Genomic DNA, 23,107 nt, shown 5'->3' on the forward strand with positions numbered 1-23,107 from the left:
AGTGGGGTGGGAATAGAGATTTTGCAATATCCTTCCCCCCCAGGAGTGGGGTGGGAATAGAGATTTTGCAGTATCCTTCCCCCCCAGGAGTGAGGAGGGAATGGGGATTTTGCAGTATCCTTCCCCTGGAGTGGGGTGGGAATGGAGATTTTGCAATATCCTTCCCCCCCAGGAGTGAGGAGGGAATGGGGATTTTGCAGTATCCTTCCCCTGGAGTGGGGTGGGAATAGAGATTTTGCAGTATCCTTCCCCCCAGGAGTGGGGTGGGAATAGAGATTTTGCAATATCCTTCCCCCCCAGGAGTGAGGAGGGAATGGGGATTTTGCAGTATCCTTCCCCCCCAGGAGTGAGGAGGGACAGAGGCACAAAAAAAAGAAAAAGAAAAAAGCAAGGCACAGAGCTCACAATCAAGGAACCCGTTGCTAAAATTCACCTCTGGGAACAGCTGATTGGGGGTATTCCAGGAAGCCGATCCACCTGCCAATCAGTTTTTTTCTTATTTTCCTCTCCAAAAACTAAGGTGCATCTTATACTCCGGTGCAACTTAAACTCCCAAAAATACGGTAGATTTAAAGCCAGAAATATTTTTGTTAGGTATTCTACCAGAAAAGTTATGACAAAGGGAATATCTATTTAATACTACATGTTTTGACGGCAGCGAGAATTGTATTGGCACAACATTGGAAAAATGAGAAAACTCCTACAGAGGAAAATATAATTGGAAAAATACTAGACAGTGCGGAAATGGATAGGTTAGCATTAAAGATAAATGATAAAGAAGATACAGAATATTTTTTTAACATGGGATTTGTTTTATCAATGGTTAGATAATAGAGGTAGAAATTAGAAATTGGAAGAATACCACTGTGTACAAGTAAATAATAATTACTATGGTATTATTATGTATAACTAAATTGACCCAAGACAGTACACTGTTTATTAAGCATTTATGTATATCAAAGAGAAACGTATAATTTTTTTTTAAAAAAAAGAATCAAAACTTGATTGAAAGGGAAAATTGCTTAACGCACTGTAAGCCGCCCTGAGTCTCCGGAGAAGGGCGGCATATAAATCAAAATTTAAAAAAAAAAAAAAAAAAAAGGGAGCTTCATTTTCATTTCGTTGGTTCACCTACACTGACATCACAAAACCAGCAGTCCAAGCTATCATTTATTATTCATCCTTTATTGTTTTTAATATTTCATTTAAAAAGTTTTATAGAAAAAGCATCTTATAAAAAGCAAAAAAATACATTGTATCAATGGTGCGTAAAAACAAGCTTGCAGGTGTAATATATTATTTACACAATTTCATTGCTTCTATAAATTAAACAAAAAAAATTTGTCCCTGATTGTTATTTACAAGACATATATTAATCATCATTAATAATACTTTGCCCATCAACAAGTCCTTCCAGAGAAGCTACAAATATTTTAAAATAATAATAATAACAATAATAATAGCAATAATTAAACTATTCCCACTCATCCCTCCTTATAACATCATCCCTTGAGGTAGGTAAGTATTATTTCTGCAGCCTTGTATATAACTTGCTCACTCTTTGCAAGGACAGAAATCGCTTTCAGGTATAAAAAAGGGTTATTTTCAAAATATTGGGTCTCTTTTTTTTCCCCCTTTAGTTTCAAGCCCTTCAGTTGCAAACAAAGTATTTGGAAATGTAGAAATAAAGAGTTCAAAAGCTGAAGGCGTGGATAATAGCTGAGCAATACATAACAAGCGTTCACAATACAATCTTTTAAGTCATTCTTAAGAGAAACATTTCATTCTTAAGAGAAACAGGATTAGCTGGGGATTCTCAAACTTGGCAATGCCAGGATCCTAACAGGCTAAATTCATTTCTGCTTGCCACCATGGATAAAACAAATGATTTTATTGGGGGTTAAGAATAGACTCTAAAAATCATTATTAATCTTTTTTTTTTCTCCCTAATCTCTTTCTTTTTCTTTTTCTAAGGAGTCATGTCCAATTCTCAAGAGACGGGCACAAAGTTTTTTTGGCACAAAGTTTTTTGGAAGTGGCTCGCCATTGCCTCCTTCCTAGTCAATGAATGATTGAAACAAAGGGGAATCCTCTTCTCTGCTGATAGCAGCAAAAAAAAATATATGGTTTTTTAAGTTATCCTTTTTAAAAAATCACAGGATACACCCACGTAATTCAGTCATGATTAGCCAGGTTTGGCAGAAGCAGTAAATACCTTAAGCAAAGTTGGTTAGGCACAGAAGCCTGTCAACCTGGTTTTTCCTTCCCCTCTTGTTCTTTCAGTTTCCACATCCGAACCTTTTCCCATCCTCGTTCCCCTCCGCGTCCTGCTCTAACTCTTAGATCCCACTCCCCTGCTGAGTGCAACGTAGGAGAAACCCAGGTCTCCAGTTTTATTCCCTACTACGCTGAAGTGCTAAATAATATACAATGCTAATGCTACACTTGTTTGGCACCATAGAAACAAGGCAGTGCCACCCCCTATCTTTCGGTCTGGGGGGCGAGGTGAAGAGGATAACTCTTGGTAGTTCCCCCCCGGGGGGGAGAGGGAATTGCTAAGAGTTAGCAACCACCTGAAAGAGAATATAAAAAAACAGTTGTTTTCTTCCCACAAGCTCCCAATGTCAGTGAAAATAAGGCCAAACTCTAGACAGGACTTGAGATGTTGTGAGGGACCAAGATGTCCACTCGGCCTCCTGCATCTTCAGATTTTGGAGGCCCGTTTGGTAAGGCGTCTCACGAGATTCGGGTTGGGTTTTCTGGGCACAGGGGATTTTGGGGGGACGTCAACGTAGTAGAACACAGGCTGGTAGGCTGGGATGTAGCTGACCACACTATGAGGAACCCAAAGAGGAGCTGGAACGTAGTAATACTGGGTAGGCTGGAAGGGAAGAGAGAGAGAGAAGGAGGGTTAAAACCCAGAAGCTACATCTGGAGACTCAAAAAGGCTTGCAACCCATCAGATCTTCTCACAAAGAAGGGAATGAGCCCAACCCAACACACTGGGACAACCTGAATCAAATCAAGCCTAGCCTAATAATTAAGATAACATGTTTCCAGGCGAGTTGAATTCAGCTCCCAGGGTTTCTGTGGAAGTGGTTTGTTATCAGGTCCCACCAAAAAGTTGTTTCTCCCAGTTCAGCTTAAAAATTTCTGGAATTTCCCAGTGATTCATTATCAAAATACTGACCAAGTCTAACCCTGGTTTGACTTTCAGCTAGCTAGGTAAACATGTGGGGCAGTGGTGATATGTAAGATTTGTTACTACCGGTTCTGTGGGCGTGGTTCGGTGGGGGGGGGAATGTGATGGAGTGGGCGTGGCCAACTTTTTTTTTTTAAAACTTTTAAAAGCATTTTTTTCTACAACCTCTTCGGCCAAAGAGGTTGCAGAAAAAAATGCTTTTAAAAGCCTCTGACGATCAGGCAACTCAGCTGGGATCCTCAGAGGCTTTTAAAGGCATTTTTTTTTTCATTCAACCTCTTCGGTCAAAGAGTTTGTAGAAAAAGTGCTTTTAAAGGCCTCTAGCGATCCCAGCTGAGCCCCGTGATCATCAGAGGCTTTTTTTTTTTACTTTTAAAAGCATTTTTTCAGCCAAAGAGGTTGTAGAAAAAATGCTTTTAAAAGTTTAAAAAAAGCCTCTGATGATTGCGCGGCTCAGCTGGGCATGGGTGGGGGGAGGCACAGGGATTTTTGCTACCAGTTCTCCGAACCACCTGCCACCATTGCTACCGGATTGGGCGATCCGGTCCGAACTGGGAGCATTTCACCCCTGATGTGGGGTAAGCCAAAGTCAGATCCGTGTTCCAACTAAGCCAAGACTTGTGGGCTTCAGCTCCAAAGAATTCCCCCAAGCAGCTGAGAAATTCTGGGAGTTGATGTCCACAATGTCTTCAAAGTTACAAAAGTTTGGAGACCCTTGAACGAAACCAATATTCCCCCTTTTTTGTCTCCGTTTGGGAGCACTGCTCTAACGCAGGCCAGTATTATTGACAACCGTGGCATTTTTAAAGTCTCGCAGTCGTTCAGAATGTTTTCCCCAGGTTTTCGCTCAGGATTGCCTACGTGCCACTTTTGAGCCACGGATCCAGTGACCTCCCTCCCCCTCCACCCCGCCTCCGAGTCGGCTCGCTCCAAGGAATTTGCATCTTATCAACAAGAGGTTGTAACAGCGGCACAAGCCACACACGAAGCTGAACTTTGCTTTGCTGGATTACAACCAACAGGCCCTGAGCTAATTTGAACGTTTAACCAAGGGTGGAGATGCCACGGTCTTCTTACTGGGAGATAAAAGACTTCAAGGGCGTCTCGCCTCCCAGTTTACATTGCAGAAGCAAATCAAAGGAGACTTTTTTTTTTCTTAAAGCTCAACACAACAACAACAATGAACTCTCAACTCCAGGCATTGTCCTTGAGGTCTCTCACCTGTGTGGTGGGACTGTGTTTCCCAGTCGGCCGACTTTTGTCCGGATATCTTGTCTTAGAAAACTTGGCCAGGCTCTCATCTTCTGAATTCTCGGAGGGAGATTCTGAGTGATAATCTGAGGTCTCTGGCTCTGGTGTCGATTTCCCACTGGTGTTCTCCTCCTTCTTCACCGTGAAGTACTGGTTGTTCTCACCAAGCCTGGAGGAACAGAACGGGTGGGAAAGCTCAGCCTATCATCCACCAGGGCTCTCAACAGGCTAAAATTCAACAGGTGCTCCGATTTGGGGGTTGGGCTGGTGAAGGAGGAAATCCAAGTCAGCCACCCCTTTGCTGATGCCTCTAGGATCGTGATGGCGAATCTATGGCACTCGTGCCACAGCCAGCGCATGGTGCCCTTTCTGTGGGCACGTGAGCCGTTGCCCAGCTCAGCATGCACGACTGCCTCCCACTGGCCAGCTGACCCAGATTGTTTTAATTTAGTTTCCTAGTATGATTTTATTATTATTATCATTATCATTATCATTATTATTATTATTATTAATTAATTAATTAATTAAATTTTTATACTGCCCTTCTCCCGAAGGACTCAGGGCGGTGTATAGCCATATTAAAACATTGATTTGTGTTGATTGCTTATTTAGTATCCTATGACTATCACTAAGTGTTGTATCTTATGATGAATGTATTTTTAAGATGACGATGATCATGGTTTATCACTTAATAGCTTTTATGTAGACTGAGAGCTTATGCACCGAAGACAAATTTCCTTGTGTGTCCAATCACACTTGGCCAATAAAAGAATTCTATTATCTATTCTATAACTGAGAATCTCTATAGACTTTCTCTAGTCTACAGCAGGGGTCTCCAACCTTGGCAACTTTAAGACTTGTGAACTTCAACTCCCAGAGTTCCTCAGCCAGCAAAGCTTAAAGTTGCCAAGGTTGGAGACCCCTGGTCTATAGAGTCCCTATAGTCTATAGCAAAGGTCTTCAAACTTGGCAGCTTTAAGACTTGTGGACTTCAACTCCCAGAATTCTCCAGCCAGCTATGCTGTGTTGAAGAATTCTGGGAGTTGAAGTCCACAAGTCTTAAAGTTGCCAAGGTTGGAGACCCCTGGTCTATGGAGTCCCTATAGTCCAGTGATGGCTAACCTTTTTGCCATCGCGTGCCAGGAAGGGGGGGGCGGGGGAGGTTTGCAAGCATGCATGTGCCCACACCCATAATTCTATGCGCCCCACCCTGCGCATGCATGCATGAACCCCCCCTCCCCGCCCCCACCCCCCACCCCTCTCCTGGGACACAAAGGCCCGGTAGGCCTCTTTTTCTTTCTCACCTGGCTCCAGATCCTCTCTATGCATCTGGGGAGGGCAAAAACAGTCTTCCCCACCCCCTCGGAGGCCTGAAACGGCCCGTTTCCCAACTTCCAGTTGGACAGGAGGTGACATTTTTTGTTGTCCCCAGCCTCCAGAGACTCCTAGAGAGGCTGAGCTGGCGTGCCAGGTGACATGGTTCCGTGTGCCACCTGTGGCACGCGTGCCATAGGTTCGCCATCACGGCTATAGTCTATAGTCCTATAGCTCTATAGTCCCTTCCAACTCCGTTCTTCTGTTCTGTTAGGCATAGGTGAAATGACAGGATGGAGCCTGAGATACTAACCTGCAGCAAACTTCACCAGGATCAATCCAGATGGAAATTTCTCTGGGCAGTTTTAATTCTGAATAATCCAGACCGCAGGCCGTGCAGGCCTTTAGGAGGGAATCATCAACCTGCTGCTTTTTATTGATCCGGATGCATCTGGAGAAAAAAGGAAGGCAAAAGATTCAGAAAAGATTTCGTTTCAAGGGGGATTCCTAGTTACGGCCGTAGATTGAAAGGGAGGAACCATATCAAAAAACAAAAGACATTTTTTTTTATAAAAAAAAAATTGGAATTATTCACTTTTATTCAGTTTGCTTCTTGAGGATTCCACTAGAACAGGAGTTAGCAACCTGCAGCTCTGGAGCCGCATGTGGCTCTTTCACTTCTCTGCTGCCGCTCTTTGTCATTCAAAATATGCGTCACAACCGGCAATGTGCGACATCTGCCGGCACACGATTTTATTGAGCTTTTCAACCCCTGGTAGGCCAACCATGGATAAATCCAAGAAAAGAAAAGTTTCAGAAGAAAAACAGAATGTTTAATTCAACTACATATGTGCTACATATTAATTCAACTACATACATTTGTGCTCAAAAAATAGTCAGAAAGGTTTTGTGGCTCCCGGTGTTTTTGTCTGTGGATAAGTGTTGATGGAAATTCTCAGTCATCCAGTTCATAGTTGTCCCAAAGGTGTTTTTTTGGTTTTTGTTTTTCAAAAGGCAACTGGCCTTTGTTTTTCCTTGAAGACATTTCGCTTCTCATCCAAGAAGCTTATATTCAGTTCTGACTCAACGACTCTCAGAAAGAGTATGAACGATCAGAGGACTGCAAGGAATATAAATCCTCCAATTCTCCACCATTCAGTCAGAACTGAAGAAGCTTCTTGGATAAAGAAACGAAACACCTTCAAGAAAAAAACAAAAACAAAAGTCCAGTTGCCTTTTGAAAAAGCACCTTTGGGAGATTTAATCCGAGCGCCTTATCTAAGGAGGAGAGCATGTCTTCTTGGCTGAACATGCATCCAAACAGCTGGGCATTGTTTTGTCCTGACACATCTGGCCATCCACTTCTTGTAAGACTTACACCTAAAGTGTCTCGCTGGGAATTTAGAACGGAATAGAATAGCAGAGTTGGAAGGGACCTTCGAGGTCTTCTAGTCCAACCCCCTGCTTAGGCAGGAAACCTTACACCCGTCATGGTGAACCTATGGCATACAGAGCCCTCTCTGTGGGCATGTGCGCCATCACCAGATGGTCTTTGCAAGTGCTGGAAAACGGCCTGGAAATGCCCAAAAACCAGGGCGTTTTTCGGATCATTTTCAGGGTGTTTTTCGGGCCAAAAAACAGCCTGAAAAATGGCCTGAAAATGCCCAAGATCCAGGGCATTTTTCAGGCCGTTTTCAGGGTGTTTTTCAGGCCAATTTCAGGCTGTTTTTTGGACCAAAAAAACACCCTGAAAACAGCCCCCAAAACGGTCTGAAAAACTGCCAAAAGGGGCCAAAAAACAGGCATGCGCACGCCGGCCAGCTGGTGTTCGGTGCGTTCACATGCGTTCCGGTTTGGGCACTCGGTGTCGAAATGATTCACCATCAATGCCCTGATAACCATTTCAGACAAATGGTTATCCATTCTCTTCTTAAAAACCTCCAGCGTTATCGAGCAATTACAACTTCTGGAGGCTTCAAAGTAAGGGCCATCTCAATGAAGATAGGAGGTGCTGACCAGGGGTGGGTTCTAAATTTTTTTACTACCGGTTCTGTGGGCGTGAAGGTCCTCGCACTTACGGCCAGTCCTCGCACTTACGACCCGGCTCATTTGTTTGCTTTTAACACAGATCAGCTGTAGGACGGCCCTTTGAAGCCCCGTGGCAAGAGTTTAAACAGTTTTTTTTCCCTCTAGTCATCAGCTGGGACTCAGGAGGCAGCAATAGATTGGGGGTGGGACCAAATAAAAGGTAAGAATAACGTGAGGGGGTGGGAGGGCGGGTGGGGGGGGAGAACCGGTTCGGTGACGTCATATCGTCACCGCTACCGGGTCGACCGAACCGGACCGAACCGGGAGGAACCCACCACTGGTGCTGACTCAGATCTTCGTTTTGGAATCAAATCCTGATGTTTCCTCTGTCCCTCGGAAGCTCTCAAGGCCGGCATTGACACAACCAAAATAATGTTGTTTAAAAGCAGAGCTTAGCTTCCCCGAGCAATTCTGCCAACAACAAGATCCAGGCGGGGCACACAGCAAACACAAAATTGTGGTGTGACCGGCTAATAATCACCCGAGTAGCCAAACTAGTATGCAAACCGTGCCTATCAGTTACACATAGCCTTGAAATGTACAATACAGTTATTTTACAGCTGGCTGTGCAAACAAAACACTCCATAAAAAAAAAGAAAGAAAGAAAGGAACTTTTTGCTTGCTGTTTGTACTTTTGTTTGTTGCTTCACAGTGTACTTAAAAAAGGCTAGGTGGGGGCCGAGGAGTGGGCTTGGGCTGCAGAACAGGAAGTCACCCCCCCCCACAAAGGGAGGATTAATGGCCGATCTTTTTCTTTTTCCTATTTAAATGGGAACTTTAAAATATCCAAGTTCCTAGTGCTCATGATTCAAGAAGCAAGATTTTAACATTTCATGTGCAGGTAGGCCTCGACTTACAACCAAGGGCTTAGTGACCCCTCAAATTTATGGTGCCTCCCCCCCAAAAGTTACTTACACCCCAGTTCAGTGATGGGTTTCAAATGTTTTTACTACCGGTTCTGTGGGTGTGGCTTGGTGGGCGTGGCAAGGGAAAGATACTGTAAAATCTCCATTCCCACCCCACTCCGGGGAAGGATACTGCAAAATCCCCATTTCCTCCCGATCAGCTGGGACTTGGGAGGCAGAGAATAGATGGGGGCGGGGCCAGTCAGAATTTTTACTACCGGTTCTCCGAACTACTCAAAATTTCCGCTACCGGTTCTCCAGAACTGGTCAGAACCTGCTGAAACCCACGTCTGAGCTGGATGTGACCAAGAAATAATTTTTTGTGTATTAGCGCCCATTTATGAAATTATTTCCCCCCACCCTCCGGTCTTAGGAAACGGTGAGTTCTAGTCCTGTCTTAGGTATTAAAGCAGGCTGGGTGACTTTGGGCCAATCATCAGGTGACGGGAGTTCTAGTCCCACCTTAGGCATGAAAACCAGTTGGGCGACCTTGGGCCAATCACGAGATTGGTGGGCGTGGCAAGGGAAAGATACCCATAGGTACACCGATTCGCTAAACGACCACAACATTCACTTAATAACTACCAGGAAAAAATAAAATAAAATCAGGTCCAGTTATGTGGGGGCTGTCAACCTGCAAAGCTTTCAAGTTGCCATGAGCAGGAGGGACGTTTCACTTTTCTTCTTTATACTGCAACTGCTGTTCTAACAGCAAATCCTTCATAAAAGTTATTGCATTACATTCTTGGTTAAATTATCTTTCCATTAATACATAATTTTATGGTACTACTACTCAAAAAAAAAAAAAGTGGTGTTATTAGCTAGTTTTAGAAAATACATTTTTCCCAAAAATTCTTTTTAAATCGAAATTTTAATCTGTTTTAAATTATTGGGATTTTTTAATTGTCTCGGGCTAAATTATTTAATCTGGTTTTAATTATGTCTTTTAACTTTTGTATCTATGTATTTTATTCTGTGCCTGTTCACTGCCCTGAGTCCTTCGGGAATAGGGCGGTATACAAATCTAATAAAACAAAACAAAACAAAACAAAAAACAATTGGCTTGAATCCTAGACTCTTTACTTTTAACGGCCTCGGCGGAAGAAAGTTATGACATAAATATTATTAAAAATCTAAGCTGCTTGTGGAAGCTTAAGGAGCTCGCTTTTTGGCTTCTTAAAAAAAAAAAAAAAAAAACCCCAACCAACTCTGAAGACAGCTGCTTGGATAAACGGAAGTTTCACCATCTTCCTGTCACAACTAGGGTAAATGTAACAAGAAGACAAAAAACCAGCAACCACTTCCATTTCCTCCATTTCGGCACGCCACAATCTTGTTGACCGACAAAGGCTGTGAAATCACATTTCATCTTTGACGAACAGCGTAAACAGAGAAACTTCAGCTGAAGGCCCCAAATCACTCTGGTGTCATTACAAAAAGTGTAATGATTAATTTAAATTTTTTAAAAAAAAATTAATAAAAAGATTTTGGGGGAGGGGGGGGGGCTTTTCTTTAAAGGCCCTTCTATTTTGTTGTACGTTTTTGACTTTCCTGACTTCGTCCTGCAAATCCTGAAGAAAATTAGTTGTAAGGCAGGGGAGAAATCTTCAAGTGTTTCTACCCTAAACAAAAGTTGTATTTCCCCTGAAATACAACTTTGGACAAGCTGCCACTGTCGTAAATCTAATGTTGTCAAAAGTTAAAAGGGCGGCAAGTTGTTTTGGTGCTTTCTTTTAAAAAAAAAAACAACAACATACCACCAGATTCAGGTCGCCTTGACATGAGATGTGTGCCAAGGAGGAAAAAAAACACTGCTTTAAACTATCCTAAAAATAACAATAATAATAATCACAGGATCTCAACCATAGCAGTTGAAGGCCAGAGGCAAATTAGTACCCTGTTTCCCCCCCAAAAATAAGACATCTCCTGATAATAAGCCCAATTGGGCTTTTGAGCCCATGGAAATAAGGCCAAGCACTTATTTTTTCAAGGTTCAAAAAAATATAAGACAGGGTCTTGTTTTCGGGGAAACACGGTAGATTAGACCCATCAGGAAGCTGCACTGCAAAACAATGCGAATTGTAAAAATTTGCGTCCCTTACACTACCATGTCCTGACACACATGAGGTCCTATCTTCTCTTTTGCCTAGCCAGGAGGAAGGGGCTTAACACGAAGCCAGCTTTCGATAGTTCAAATTACTCATTTGCTTTTAGAACGGTGATTCCCATTCTCGGCCAACTTGAAGAGGTGTGGACATCAACTCCCAGAATTCTCAAGCTTGTTCCCCCATAAATCTAGATCCAGTGAGGGAAAAAGGATCAAAGGAACCCAACGGGCCAGGCCTGAACGTATCTGTTGATCAATGTAGCTAACCTTCACCTGGGAGCTGGCTGTCTACACGTCTTCAAGCCACCAAGGTTGAGAAAACATTGCTCCAGAACATCAGGAATCCCAACGGTGCTTTCCAGAAGGAAACTAGAGTTTCTTGGTTATTGGAAACGTTCCACTTCTCATCACATGAAGCTTTTTTTTGGTTCTGCCTAAATGATGAGGAAGTTTCTTGGATGAGAAGTGAAATATTTTCAAGGGGGGGAACCACCACCACCCCCCAAAAAAATTCCAGTTGACTTTTGAAAAGCAACTTTGGGACAACTATGACCTGGATGATTGAGAATGTCCACAGACAACAGGAACAGAGCATAGAATTATTATTATTTTTTTTGCCTACCCGGTTTCAATCTAGAATCTCTTTTTTTATCTCCAGCGTTAGATTAAACCAGATTGCTCGTCCGGAAGACGTGCCATGGATCAGACCCAGCCAAACACCCAGTCTTTTTGCTTACCTGTACGCCTGTCCTTTCAGGGGGTTATCTGGATACCAATGCTCATTAAATCGCTCGCACAGGATCTTGGTCAGGTTCTCGCCGAAGCGCTCCACTTGGTTTTTCTCCAGCTTCTCGTGACGGTTCACCAAGCGAGAGATGAACCGAGTTCCGATTTCAACCTCCTCTTTCATCCTGTCGCTTCTGTCGTGTGTCCTGCGGGGGCAACAGCAATGCCATTCAGAGACCAGCGCTCTGCTAAAGGGAGGGAGGGGAGGCCCCTGCGCGGAGACAAAACCGAGGGGCTTCAGCGGGGATGGGATGGCGGGGCTCTCTGGGTCAAGCTAGGGGCGGCCGGCCGAGATCTGCTCGAGAGGAGCGAGTCCTTTGTTCTGAGGTTGCAACACAGAGGCACCGAAAGGTGAGTTGGAGTTGTGAGCAAGAAGTGAGTCACCGAGGAAGGGGAAGAGAGATTGCGAGGCTGTTACATCAGTGGCTGCAAGGCTGCAGCAACTGGGTCACACGGAGGAGGCCCTCACTCACTCACACGTAATATACACATCAACATTCCCCGAAGGAAAACAGTCGCAGGGTCACTCAGAGGCCATCTAGCCCAACCCCTCCCAGGTAAAAGTAAAGAGCCGCCTATCAACGGATGGGGCAGCAGAGTCTGCTGGCATCTGATTTGTGGATTACTAGTCCCTACTCACCCTTGCCAAAGAAGCGGCGAGCAATGAAAACTTAGGGGTTTTGTTTTTAGGGTTTTATTTTATTTTAGCTTGCGTGGGCTTCAGCTCCCTGGATTCCCTAGCCAGCCTTGCTCTCGTGATTGAGTCATATCAATCATGATATCAGGATTGATATCAGGATTAAGAGATTGATATCACGGCCATTTTTGGCCCCGCCATGTATCTTCCAGGGGTTCCCCCCCCCCATCAATCCCTCAGTGCCTTCCGCCGTGCCCTTAAAACCCACTTTTTCCAGCAAGCCGGGCTGGCTTAAGAAGAAATTTTTAAATTTTTTAAATGTTTTAATTGGTTTGTGATTTTTAAATATTGGGGCCAATATGTTCTTAATTCTGGCTGTGCACCGCCCTGAGTCCTTAGGGAGAAGGGTGGTATATAAATTGAAAAATAAAAATAAATAAATAAATAAAAGATGTTATTTGTTAGGTTTAATATCCAGCCTTTCTTCGCAAGCTATTGGAGCACTCCCATTTCTCCCTAACAATCCTGCAAGGTAGGCACGGCAGAAAGAAACTCAACCAGCCTAAATTACCCCTGGAATTGCCACAGCCGAAAAGAGCTTTAATGTTTCTCTTCCCCAATTTTCCTCCCTCATAAACATTACACACTATATTAGTTGGATTCACACAACTCACTGATCCTTAAACCCAGTTACTGGGTTCCCTAACTTGCTACGCTCAAACAAACACACGATATTCCGGTGTTACGGGGCTGGCATTGGATCAGAAGCAACCAAATCCCATTTTAAGCTAATGTCTGTGTCGTGTGAATCCTGTCAGGGGTTATTCTTGGGAATAAAAATTCTGAGAATTCTAGCAAGCCTCGACGCACTTGAAAAGCTTCATGAGGAAGGAGCAATCATCAAGAATCAAGTTATAAGGAAGAAAAAAAAGTTAGCGGAATTATTGAGTCTATCATCTGCACCTCTATAACTGTCTGGTTTGGTTCTGCAACCCAAGAAGACAGACACCGACTTCAGAGGATAATCAGAACTGCAGAATAAACAATTACTACCAACTTGCCTTCCATTGAGGATCTGTATACTGGACGAGTCAAAAAGAAGGCTGTGAAAATATTTACAGACCCCTCGCATCCTGGACATAAACTGTTTCAATTCCTACCCTCAGAACGACGCTAAAGAGCACTGCACACCAGAACAACTAGACACAAGGACAGTTTTTTCCCGAATGCCATCACTCTACTAAACAAATAATTCCCTCAACACTGTCAAACTATTTACTAAGTCTGCACTACTATTAATCTTCTCATCGTTCCCACCACCCATCTCCTTCCACTTATGATTGTAGGACTGTAACTTTGTTGCTTGTATCCTTACGATTTATATCGATATTGATTGTTTCCTGATTGCTTATTTGTACCCTATGACTATCATTAAGTGTTGTACCTTAGGATTCTTGACGAACGTATCTTTTCTTTTTATGTACACTGAGAGCCTATGCACCAAAGACAAATTCCTTGTGTGTCCTGTCACACTTGGCCAATAAAGAATTCAATTCAATTCAATTCAATTCAATTCAATTCAATTCAATTCAAGTCCAGTCCAGTCCAGTCCAGTCCAGTCCAGTCTAGTGTCTATTCCTATTCCTATTCCTATTCTATTGCTTAGGGGCCATCTGGTTGTAGAAGGCAGAGGTGTCAATATTGAACCTCAGGCAAACAGTCTGAAGGGCATGGCAGATAACTTTGCATGCCATTCTGCTAAGCCTATCTTTTAGAAGAAGCCACAGGTTGCTTCCAAGACAGCTTCACACTGAGATCCTACATCCCAACAAATCTTTCCCACCCAACAAAGTCTTCCAAACCATGAGGAGGACAACACCCCGCCCCCCTTCAGTCCTTCACATGAAGCCTCCTGGGTCCAAGCGATGCCCCCTCCAGATGGCTGGCAGAAAACGACGGGAGTTCTGGCACACCTGGTTGGGATCATCCCTCAAAGCTGGGCACAGTGGGGCTTCAACACCACTTTTGCTGGGAGGGTGTCGCCCCGGATCGCACAAAATAGGGACTGGTGTGCTCCTTTGTGCTCAGGCAGACACAGACAGCCCCAACCCTGATAAGAAGAATACGTCCGGAGTTCTACTAGTCACAGGACTTTGTGATCAAACTCTGCTACGTTTCCTGGAACGGTTTGTTTCTGTTTCAGCAAAAAGTCCCTGCTAGTGAAGGAACACAGATATACACACCCACAACGGTTGCAACATCAAGAGGCTGGCCAGAAAACAAAACAAAAGGGAGAAAAACGAGTTGTGTCTTTGTCTACAAGCGCCAAGCACACGTGTGCCACGACAGACACCTCTTGATATAGCTTTCGCCCAAGCCAGCACTGTGGGCTCATTTGTGTACACATACACACACACCCTTTCCATAAGCAATGACCTTTCTCCCCGAGATAACAGCGTGCAATACAAGGGATTCACAACTCACTCCTGCAGAAGGTTCACTCCCTGCTTGACTTCTAAGAACTCAAAATAAGGAGAATATTGTTAGGATTGCAACCATGCCCGCTTGCATCACTGCCCCCAATGCCAGGTTTTGCAGTCCAAGGTATTTTGTAAAATCTGGCAAAAAAAAAAAAAAAAAAGATAGCTGGTTCCTGATTTTTCCCGTTTTTTTACTAGCATCTACGCACATGACAATTATAACACTGTTCCCCCAATCTAATGTCATCTGGATGACTTGGATCTCAACTCCCATCATCCCCAGCCAGGATGTCTAAGCTTACATGAATTAAGCAAGCAACAGATGATAGTAATGCAATGAAAGAACAGCCTAATGGGAAATCGGAATAAAACACAATAATTTAAGATATAGATAAAATATGATAAAATTATATTTTGGTGCCACCCCCTACCATCTACCCCAGGGGTGGGCAAATATGAACCCTTTATGACCTGTGGACTTCAACTCCCAGAATTCCTCAGCCAGCTTGGCTGTCTCAGGAATTCTGGGAGTTGGAAGTCCACAGGTTGTAAAAGGACCACAGTTGCCCACCCCTGATCTACCCCAAACAGTCCCACATATGCAGATCTCCACTGAACCATTTTGCTTAACGTGGTTGTTAAGTGAATCTGGCTTTCCCCATTGACTTTGCAGGGAGGAGGTCGCAAAAGATGATGACACAACCCCGAGGACGCTGCAACCGTCATAACTACGAGTCAGAGCTGCAAAACGTCTGACTTTTGATCCCATGACTGTAGGGACGCGACCGTCGTCAAGTGTGAAAAACGATCATAAGTCACATTTTTCTCAGCGCCCGTTGTAACTTAGGTCACTGTATTATTAGATAGATAGTAGAGAATTTATTATTAAAACAACATCTCTCTAGCTATCCGAGGACCTTGAGGAGAACTCGAAAAGGGTACAAAAATACCAAATCCGTCTAAAATATCTGGCTGACAACTGTGCAGCTAACCTTAACAAGCATAACAAGAACTGAAAAAAGAAAGCAGAGATAGTAGCCATAGCGATAAGTTTGCAACCCCAAAACCATCTGAAGCACCACTTGAACCATATTGGCGCTGATAAAAAAATCGCAGCCGCGAGAAAAGCCAACGTGGCTTTACTGTTCTTGGGGGGGGGGGGGAAAGCTTTAATCCTGCAAGGATACCCTTTGTCTTATTAAATAACAACATCTGGCGATCCGAAGTCCTTCGGAAAGACCCGATAAAAAGTGTACAAAAATGTCAAATCCTAGTCTAAACATCGGCTTGCCTGTGCCAGAAACCATCATCACAGAATAATTGAAGGCCACTGCCAGCTAAGAAGGAACGGGCAGCTGTGATTTTACCTTGCTGTGAACGCAACAATAGATAACAGCAAAAAATAAAATAAAATAAAATAAAATAAAAAAACGAAGAAGGCAAAATCCACTCCCCGCTTGCAGCTTCCAGAAGTTTCCCAGATGGAGCAGGGCCCAAAACTTTGATCTGATTTGGTGAGAACGTTTTAAGACACACGGCAGAATTTGCTTTTCTCCAGCTTTTTAAAATCCCCAACTCTCTTGGGCGCCAGTCGCAGCGCAGCCCACAAGGGCACGTATAGGTAGTCCTCGACTTATACAACAGTTCGTTTAGTGACCATTCAAAGTTGTAACAGCGCTTATTTAGGATTTATGAGCCTTTTTCACCAGTTACGGCTTTTTGTAGCATTCCCCATGGCCACGTCATCAAAATTGAGAGGCTTGGCGGCTGGTTCATATTTATGACCATTGCTTTGTGTCCCAGGGGTCACGTGATCTCCTTTTGTGACCTTCGGATGAGCAAAAGTCAATTGGATAACTAGATTCACTAAACAACTGGGGTACTAACTTAACAGCCGCAGTGATTCGCTTAACAACTGTGGCAAGAAACAGCGTAAAATGGGGCAAAACTCGCTTAACAAGTGTCCCACTTAATAACAGAAATGTTGGGCTCAATTGTGGTCATAAGTTAAGAACTACCTGTACAGACTCCCACCTTAGACCAGAAATCTGTTCCTTGACCAGTAGCCAGAGAGAGGTCACACTTTCCCTGGGGACATCAAGACTGACCCCAAGGTGTGGTAGGTAACAACTGTGTCGCTTGGACAATACAATGCAGTCCTCGACTTATGACCACAACTGAGCCCAACATTTCTGTTGCTAAGCAAGAGAGTTCAATGATTTTTTTTTTTGTGCCATGTTGCAACCCTTTTTTACCGCAGATGTTAAGGGAATCACTGCGAATTGTTCAGTTAAGTAACACGGTTGTTAAGTGAATCTGGCCTTTCCTCATTGACTTTGCTCGTCAGATGATGGCAAAAGGGGATCACGTGATCCCCTGGGACACTGCAACCGTCATAAATATGAACCAGCTTGTGGAGTGCTTGAATTTGCATCACAAAGACTATTGGGGTGCTGCAAGGAACATAAATCAAAAGACCATGGAGAGAGATGCTGCAGTGGCCATAAGTCAACTTTCCTCAGTACCGTTGCAACTTTGAACGGTCACGAAACAAATTGTTGTAAGTCGAGGACGACCTGTACCCTCCTAACCAGCTTTTGACCGTGTGGCATCCCTGCTGAGGTAAAAGGGAAAGGCTCCCAGGTACTGTACACCCGCCAGATTAAGCCAGTTTCCAAAAACACCCCGAAGCAATTGGAAAAGAATGTCAGGCTGACAGGGTGTCCCCACCCAGTCACAAGACCTGGCGAATTGCCATCACCGCAGCCGGCTAGTCTAGCAACGGCATCAGCCAACTCACCTGGAGTCTTCCTTGTCTCCAAAAGACAGGTGTGAGGGAGACCCAGATGCCACCGCCAAGGACAAAACCCCTGCCTTGGTGCTCCAGAGAGCCCCTCTCTTGTCTCCGTCTCTGAAAGCCCAGAAAAGAAACCATCGAGGTTCCTCCTTGTATTGAAAAGGGGAGGTTAAAAGGGACAGGAAATATTCGATTCTTAGGCTCTAGTCTCTGTGGATTTCTTCAAAAACAGAGCCATCCTCCCTCCATTGCAAAATTGCCCCTCGTGGCATGGAACCAGCTTACTGGAGGAATCATCTCATCCACAATGACATCAACCCAGCCCACCCAGTCAGGAAGGAAAAGAAGATTACGAACCCCACTGGATTAAAGAATTTTGACTGGGAGGTTTAGGAAGACAGCTTCCTCTGCCAGTCCCCACTCCCACTCCCACCCCCCCAACCCCCGTGGACTCTCTGCCCCCCCAGACGTGTGGTTGGTTGCCACTTTTCTGTCCTTCCAGAGGAGTTTGAAAACTTGGCTGTGTCAACTAACATGGTGTGTGTGTGAGAGAGAGAAAGAGGGAGGGGGAGGGAGGGAGGAAGAGAAAGAAAGAAAGAAAGAAAAAGAAAGAAAGAAAGAAAGAAAGAGAGAGAGAGAAAGAAAGAAAGAAAAAAGAAAGAAAGAAAGAAAGAAAGAAAAAAAGAAAGAAAAAAAGAAAGGAGGGAGGGAGGGAGGAAGGAAGGAAGGAAGGAAAGAGAGAGAGAGAGAGAAAGAGAGAGAGAGAGAGAGAGGAGGGGAGGGAAGGAGGGAGGGAGAGAAGGAAGAGAAAGAAAAAGAAAGAAAAGAAAGAAGGAAGGAAGGAAAGAAAGAAAGAAAGAAAAAGGAGGGGAGGGAAGGAGAGAAAGAAAGAGGGAGGGGGAGGGAGGAGGAGAAAGAAAGAAAGAAAGAAAGAAGGGAGGGAGGGAGGAAGAAAGGAACAAAAGAGAGAAAGAAAGAAAGGAGAGTGAGAGAGAGAAAGAGGAGGGGAGGGAAGGAGGGAGGGAGAGAGGGGGAGGGAGAGAAGGAAGAGAAAGAAAAAGAAAGAAAAGAAAGAAAGAAGGAAAGAAAGAAAAAGGAGGGGAGGGAAGGAGAGAGAGGGGGAGGGAGGGAGAGGGAGAGAGAAAGACAGAGAAAGAGAGGGGGGGCATGCAACCTTGGGAATGGCTGGTGACTCCAGGGTGCTCCTTCTACTCTTCAATTTGTCCTTTAACTTATTTTTAATTCTATTCTCGGTTGGCTTGTTTGTTTTAACCCGGTTTTTATTGTATTTCTTTGGTTTTTACGACTTTTATCCGCCATGTGCGAATAAGTAGGTGGCAATATAAATCTTCTCCATCAAGACCATTCGTAAACTGCCCGGTGACTAACCTAGACAGTGAGATAGGCACTATCTAAATTTGATAGGTAAATACACAAATAAACTCAGGCTTATCGATCTGTCTGTCTGTCTGTCTGTCTCACTCACGCACTCTTTCTCTCCGTCCATTCTATCTACCAAGCCATCTGCCTGTTCATCCATCCGTGCATTTCTAAACAAACCTGCGCTTGAATGATATCTCACACAGAGGCATACAGATGGTGCTGTGATGGCCCATTGGATTTAAGAGACCTCCCAACAACGCCTTGAAGTTGGAGAAGGTAATAGTTGAAGGGGCTCTGAGACAATTGACCCTTAACAATAGAAGATAATCCTTGTAGCTCTGGGTTGAACTGTGGGTCCTCCGTGCTCTGGGCCTAGTTGTTTTCTTGCAGATGTTTCATGACCCAACTAGTTGATATCACACCAGCACTACTGATGTACTGATCATGTTACCTAGTTGGGTCATGAAACGTTTGCAAGAAAACCACCAAGCTCAAAGAGCACCAAGAACTCCACAATTGTCCCCGAACGGAAGCAAAGAATTATAGTAGCTCTTTTATTAGGACTAACACGTTGATGTACAAATAATAAGCTCAACCTTTTGTTAGCTTTTCTGCAAAAAAATGTGTGTGTTTCCCCTCTGAATATCTGCCCATCGTTTCACCCCCCTGGGATTTTTTTTCCTCTCTCTCTCTCTCTCCTATTTCCCTCTTTTGACTTCTACTTTCTTTGGACTGTCCTTTTGCTCCATTAACTTTTGCTTTCTATCTATAGTCCCATTGATAAATATAGCTTATTCTCAGGAAAATCCACGGCTCCTTGCCAAGATTTTGGGGTGGGGAAAGAACAACAGAGGCGGCAGCAGAACTAAATTTGGGAAACCATCAGTCCAAATCTTATCTCTGATTCCAAGACACACGGGGGAGGGGGGAGGGAGAGAGAGAGAGAGAGAGAGAGAGAGAGAGAGAGAGAGAGAGAGAGAGAGAGAGAGAGAGAGAGAGAGAGAGAGAGAGAGAGAGAGAATCAGTAGATGACAGACTTCACACAACCTATAAAGCTCTAAACTCAGGTTAACCAACAGTGCAAATGCTGTATCTAACTAGCGTGCAAATACTCTCTGCATCCAAATTCTGGGGTTTCCTTATAAGACATCCTTCTATTAAGAGGTGTTTTTTTTTTCCCCTTCTGTTCAATCATGTCCATTTCTCAGACACTACCTCTGCAGTTTTCCTGGCAAAGTTTTTCAGAAGTTTGCCATTGCCTCCTTCCTAGGGCTAAAAGAAAACGACCGGCCCAAGATCACCCAGCTGGCTTTGTGCCCAAAAATTCATGAACTTCTGGTTTCTAGCCTGAGGCTTTAAACACAACACCAAAAGTGGCTCTATTAGGTTTGGCTTCAGCTTAACAGATGGTAGAAACGTAGCCATTGTGGATTCACGGCTTAAATATGACCTCAGCCAGATTGTGATTTAATCAACTGATTCACAGAATATGGCTTACCATGATATGCAAAGCCGGCTTAATTCGCAGAATGCTCGATGTTCTTAGGTTACCAGAACAAATGGTCAACCCACAGAAATAGTTGGGTCATAGTTTGGAAAAAGGACATTTTCTTCGCACCAGAGGGTACTGTGCTGTTGACATCTTTTGAGCCAAGTTGCGTGCAATCATGTGCCAATCTAGTCCATTTCCTTGATTAACATTCAAAAATCCTGAAGTACGCTTTCAAAATAGACAAAGTTATCGAAGGAATGGAGCCTCCAGGTTCAGAAGTAGCATACCTTTAAACACTGGTGGCTATCGACGAATCCAGCTTGTGGGCAGCCCCACAGAGCCATTGCTTTATTTACAACTTTATTTGTAACTTGGCAACTTTAAAGGTAAAGGTAAAAGTTCCCCTCGCACATACATGCTAGTCGTTCCCGACTCTAGGGGGCGGTGCTCATCTCCGTTTCAAAGCCGAAGAGCCAGCGCTGTCCGAAGACATCTCCGTGGTCATGTGGCCGGCATGACTCAACGCCAAAGGCGCACGGAACGCTGTTCCCTTCCCACCAAAGGTGGTCCCTATTTTCCTACTTGCATTTTTTACGTGCTTTCGAACTGCTAGGCTGGCAGAAGCTGGGACAAGGAACGGGAGCTCACCCCGTTACGCGGCACTAGGGATTCGAACCGCTGAACTGCCGACCTTTCGATCGACAAGCTCAGCGTCTTAGCCACTGAGCCACCGCGTCAATTTCTTGGCAACTTTAAGCTGTGCCGGCTGGGGAATTCTGAGAGTTGAAGTCAACACAGCATAACCTTCTCATGGTTTAAAAAACACTGAATTACACAGTAAGGACATTTTTTTTTGGATGAGACACATCAAGAAATCAAACAAGGTACACCCCAATCTGGCACATGACCTGATGGACTGGTAGGCAGTGAAAGAGAAGGGAATAGTTTGTGTTTAATAATAATGTTCCTTGCAAAGAGAGAGGGAGTGTTGGGGACGGCCCACAACTATCTTCCCATGGCCAGGCACTGATAAAGACTTGGAAGCTTAAGGCGGTTTCATCAGCTTTTGGAAAGGCCAGTGAGTGCCAGTGTACACAACATAATAATCAGGGGAGGATAAGCATCAGTAGGAAGCTGGTGAAATGCAAGAGCAGATTGGCACTCAGTAAAGAAATAATGGGCACATGCAAAAGAGGGCAGGAGGGAGGGATCAAAAAAGTACAGGAAGGATGATTTCCATATAGGGAAAAACCCGAACCTGGAGGTCACCCTTTTAGCAGTATTTCTCAACTTTGGCAACCTTAAGATGCATGGACTTCAGTTCCCAGAACTCCCTAGCCAGCTACTTGGAAGTCTGTAAAAGTTGAAAAATGTTGCTTAATGGGTCAATTCAAGAGCCCTAACAATTGTCCCAAAGGTGGGTTTTGTTTTTTTTTTCAGGAGGCAACTGGGTTTTTTTTTTTTTCTCTGAAGACGTTTCGCTTCTCATCCAAGAAGCTTCTTCAGCTCTTGACAGGATTCTCAAGTCATCATCTCTACAGACTTTTAGCTATACAATTTGGGACGGACACCCTTTGGATGGTGTGGGAGGAGGAATGGATTTCCAGAGGGAAAAATGGTAGACTACAGGAACCAGGAGCGCCAGTCAGGTGACTCTGAGGACACAGATAAACCTCCAAGGGATTCTAAGACCCTCTAAAACAGAGTTTCTCAATCTTGGAAGCTTGAAGATGGGTGGACTTCAACTCCCAAAATACCCCAGCCAGCAGCGCTCTAACCCCTCTAAAACAGAGTTTCTCAACCTTGGAAGCTTGAAGATGGGTGGACTTCAACTCCCAGAATACCCCAGCCAGCAGCACTCTAACCCCTCTAAAACAGAGTTTCTCAACCTTGGAAGCTTGAAGATAGGTGGACTTCAACTCCCAAAATACCCCAGCCAGCAGCGCTCTAACCCCTCTAAAACAGAGTTTCTCAACCTTGGAAGCTTGAAGATGGGTGGACTTCAACTCCCAGAATACCCCAGCCAGCAGCGCTCTAACCCCTCTAAAACAGAGTTTCTCAACCTTGGAAGCTTGAAGATGGGTGGACTTCAACTCCCAGAATACCCCAGCCAGCAGCGCTCTAACCCCTCTAAAACAGAGTTTCTCAACCTTGGAAGCTTGAAGATGGGTGGACTTCAACTCCCAGAATACCCCAGCCAGCAGCGCTCTAACCCCTCTAAAACAGTGTTTCTCAACCTTGGAAGCTTGAAGATGGGTGGACTTCAACTCCCAGAATACCCCAGCCAGCAGCGCTCTAACCCCTCTAAAACAGTGTTTCTCAACCTTGGAAGCTTGAAGATAGGTGGACTTCAACTCCCAGAATACCCCAGCCAGCAGCGCTGGCTGGGGTATTCTGGGAGTTGAAGTCCACCCATCTTCAAGCTTCCAAGGTTGAGAAACACTGCTCTAAAAGGATGCAAACGACCAGCTGTCTGCAAAGAATATAAATCCTTCCATTCCCCACTATCCTGCCAGAGCTGAAGAAGCTTCTTGGATGAGAAGCGAAAGAAAAACAAGACATCTTCAAAGAAAAAAAAAAAAAGAAAGTCCAGATGCCTCCTGAAAAAGCACCTTTGGGACAACCATAATCTGGATGACTGAGAATCTCTACACACCCCTAACAA

General features: G+C 44.3%; 1 protein-coding gene across 2 annotated transcripts in view; it reads right to left on the bottom strand.

Moving 5' to 3' along the window:
* Positions 1 to 1,169: 1,169 nt before the first annotated feature.
* The window catches only part of LOC117675882 (protein BTG3-like), a 25,571-nt gene continuing 3,633 nt past the window's right edge, over positions 1,170 to 23,107 (bottom strand). Inside the window, exons 1-5 of one of the 2 annotated variants that reach the window (XM_034434938.3) lie at positions 14,264 to 14,346; positions 11,605 to 11,799; positions 6,081 to 6,218; positions 4,424 to 4,622; positions 1,170 to 2,881 (exon numbers count right to left, since the gene is read on the bottom strand). In XM_034434938.3, the coding sequence (XP_034290829.2) occupies positions 2,705 to 2,881; positions 4,424 to 4,622; positions 6,081 to 6,218; positions 11,605 to 11,799; positions 14,264 to 14,277 (723 nt within the window). In that variant the 5' untranslated portion in view covers positions 14,278 to 14,346 and the 3' untranslated portion in view covers positions 1,170 to 2,704. Of the gene's footprint in view, positions 2,882 to 4,423; positions 4,623 to 6,080; positions 6,219 to 11,604; positions 11,800 to 14,263; positions 14,347 to 23,107 lie in introns of those variants that run through there. The other variant, XM_034434939.3, reaches the window with a different exon arrangement.

The sequence above is a fragment of the Pantherophis guttatus genome, chromosome 10 (genome assembly GCF_059756535.1).
Source record: "Pantherophis guttatus breed Tessera chromosome 10, ASM5975653v1, whole genome shotgun sequence".
NCBI classification, from domain to species: domain Eukaryota; kingdom Metazoa; phylum Chordata; class Lepidosauria; order Squamata; family Colubridae; genus Pantherophis; species Pantherophis guttatus.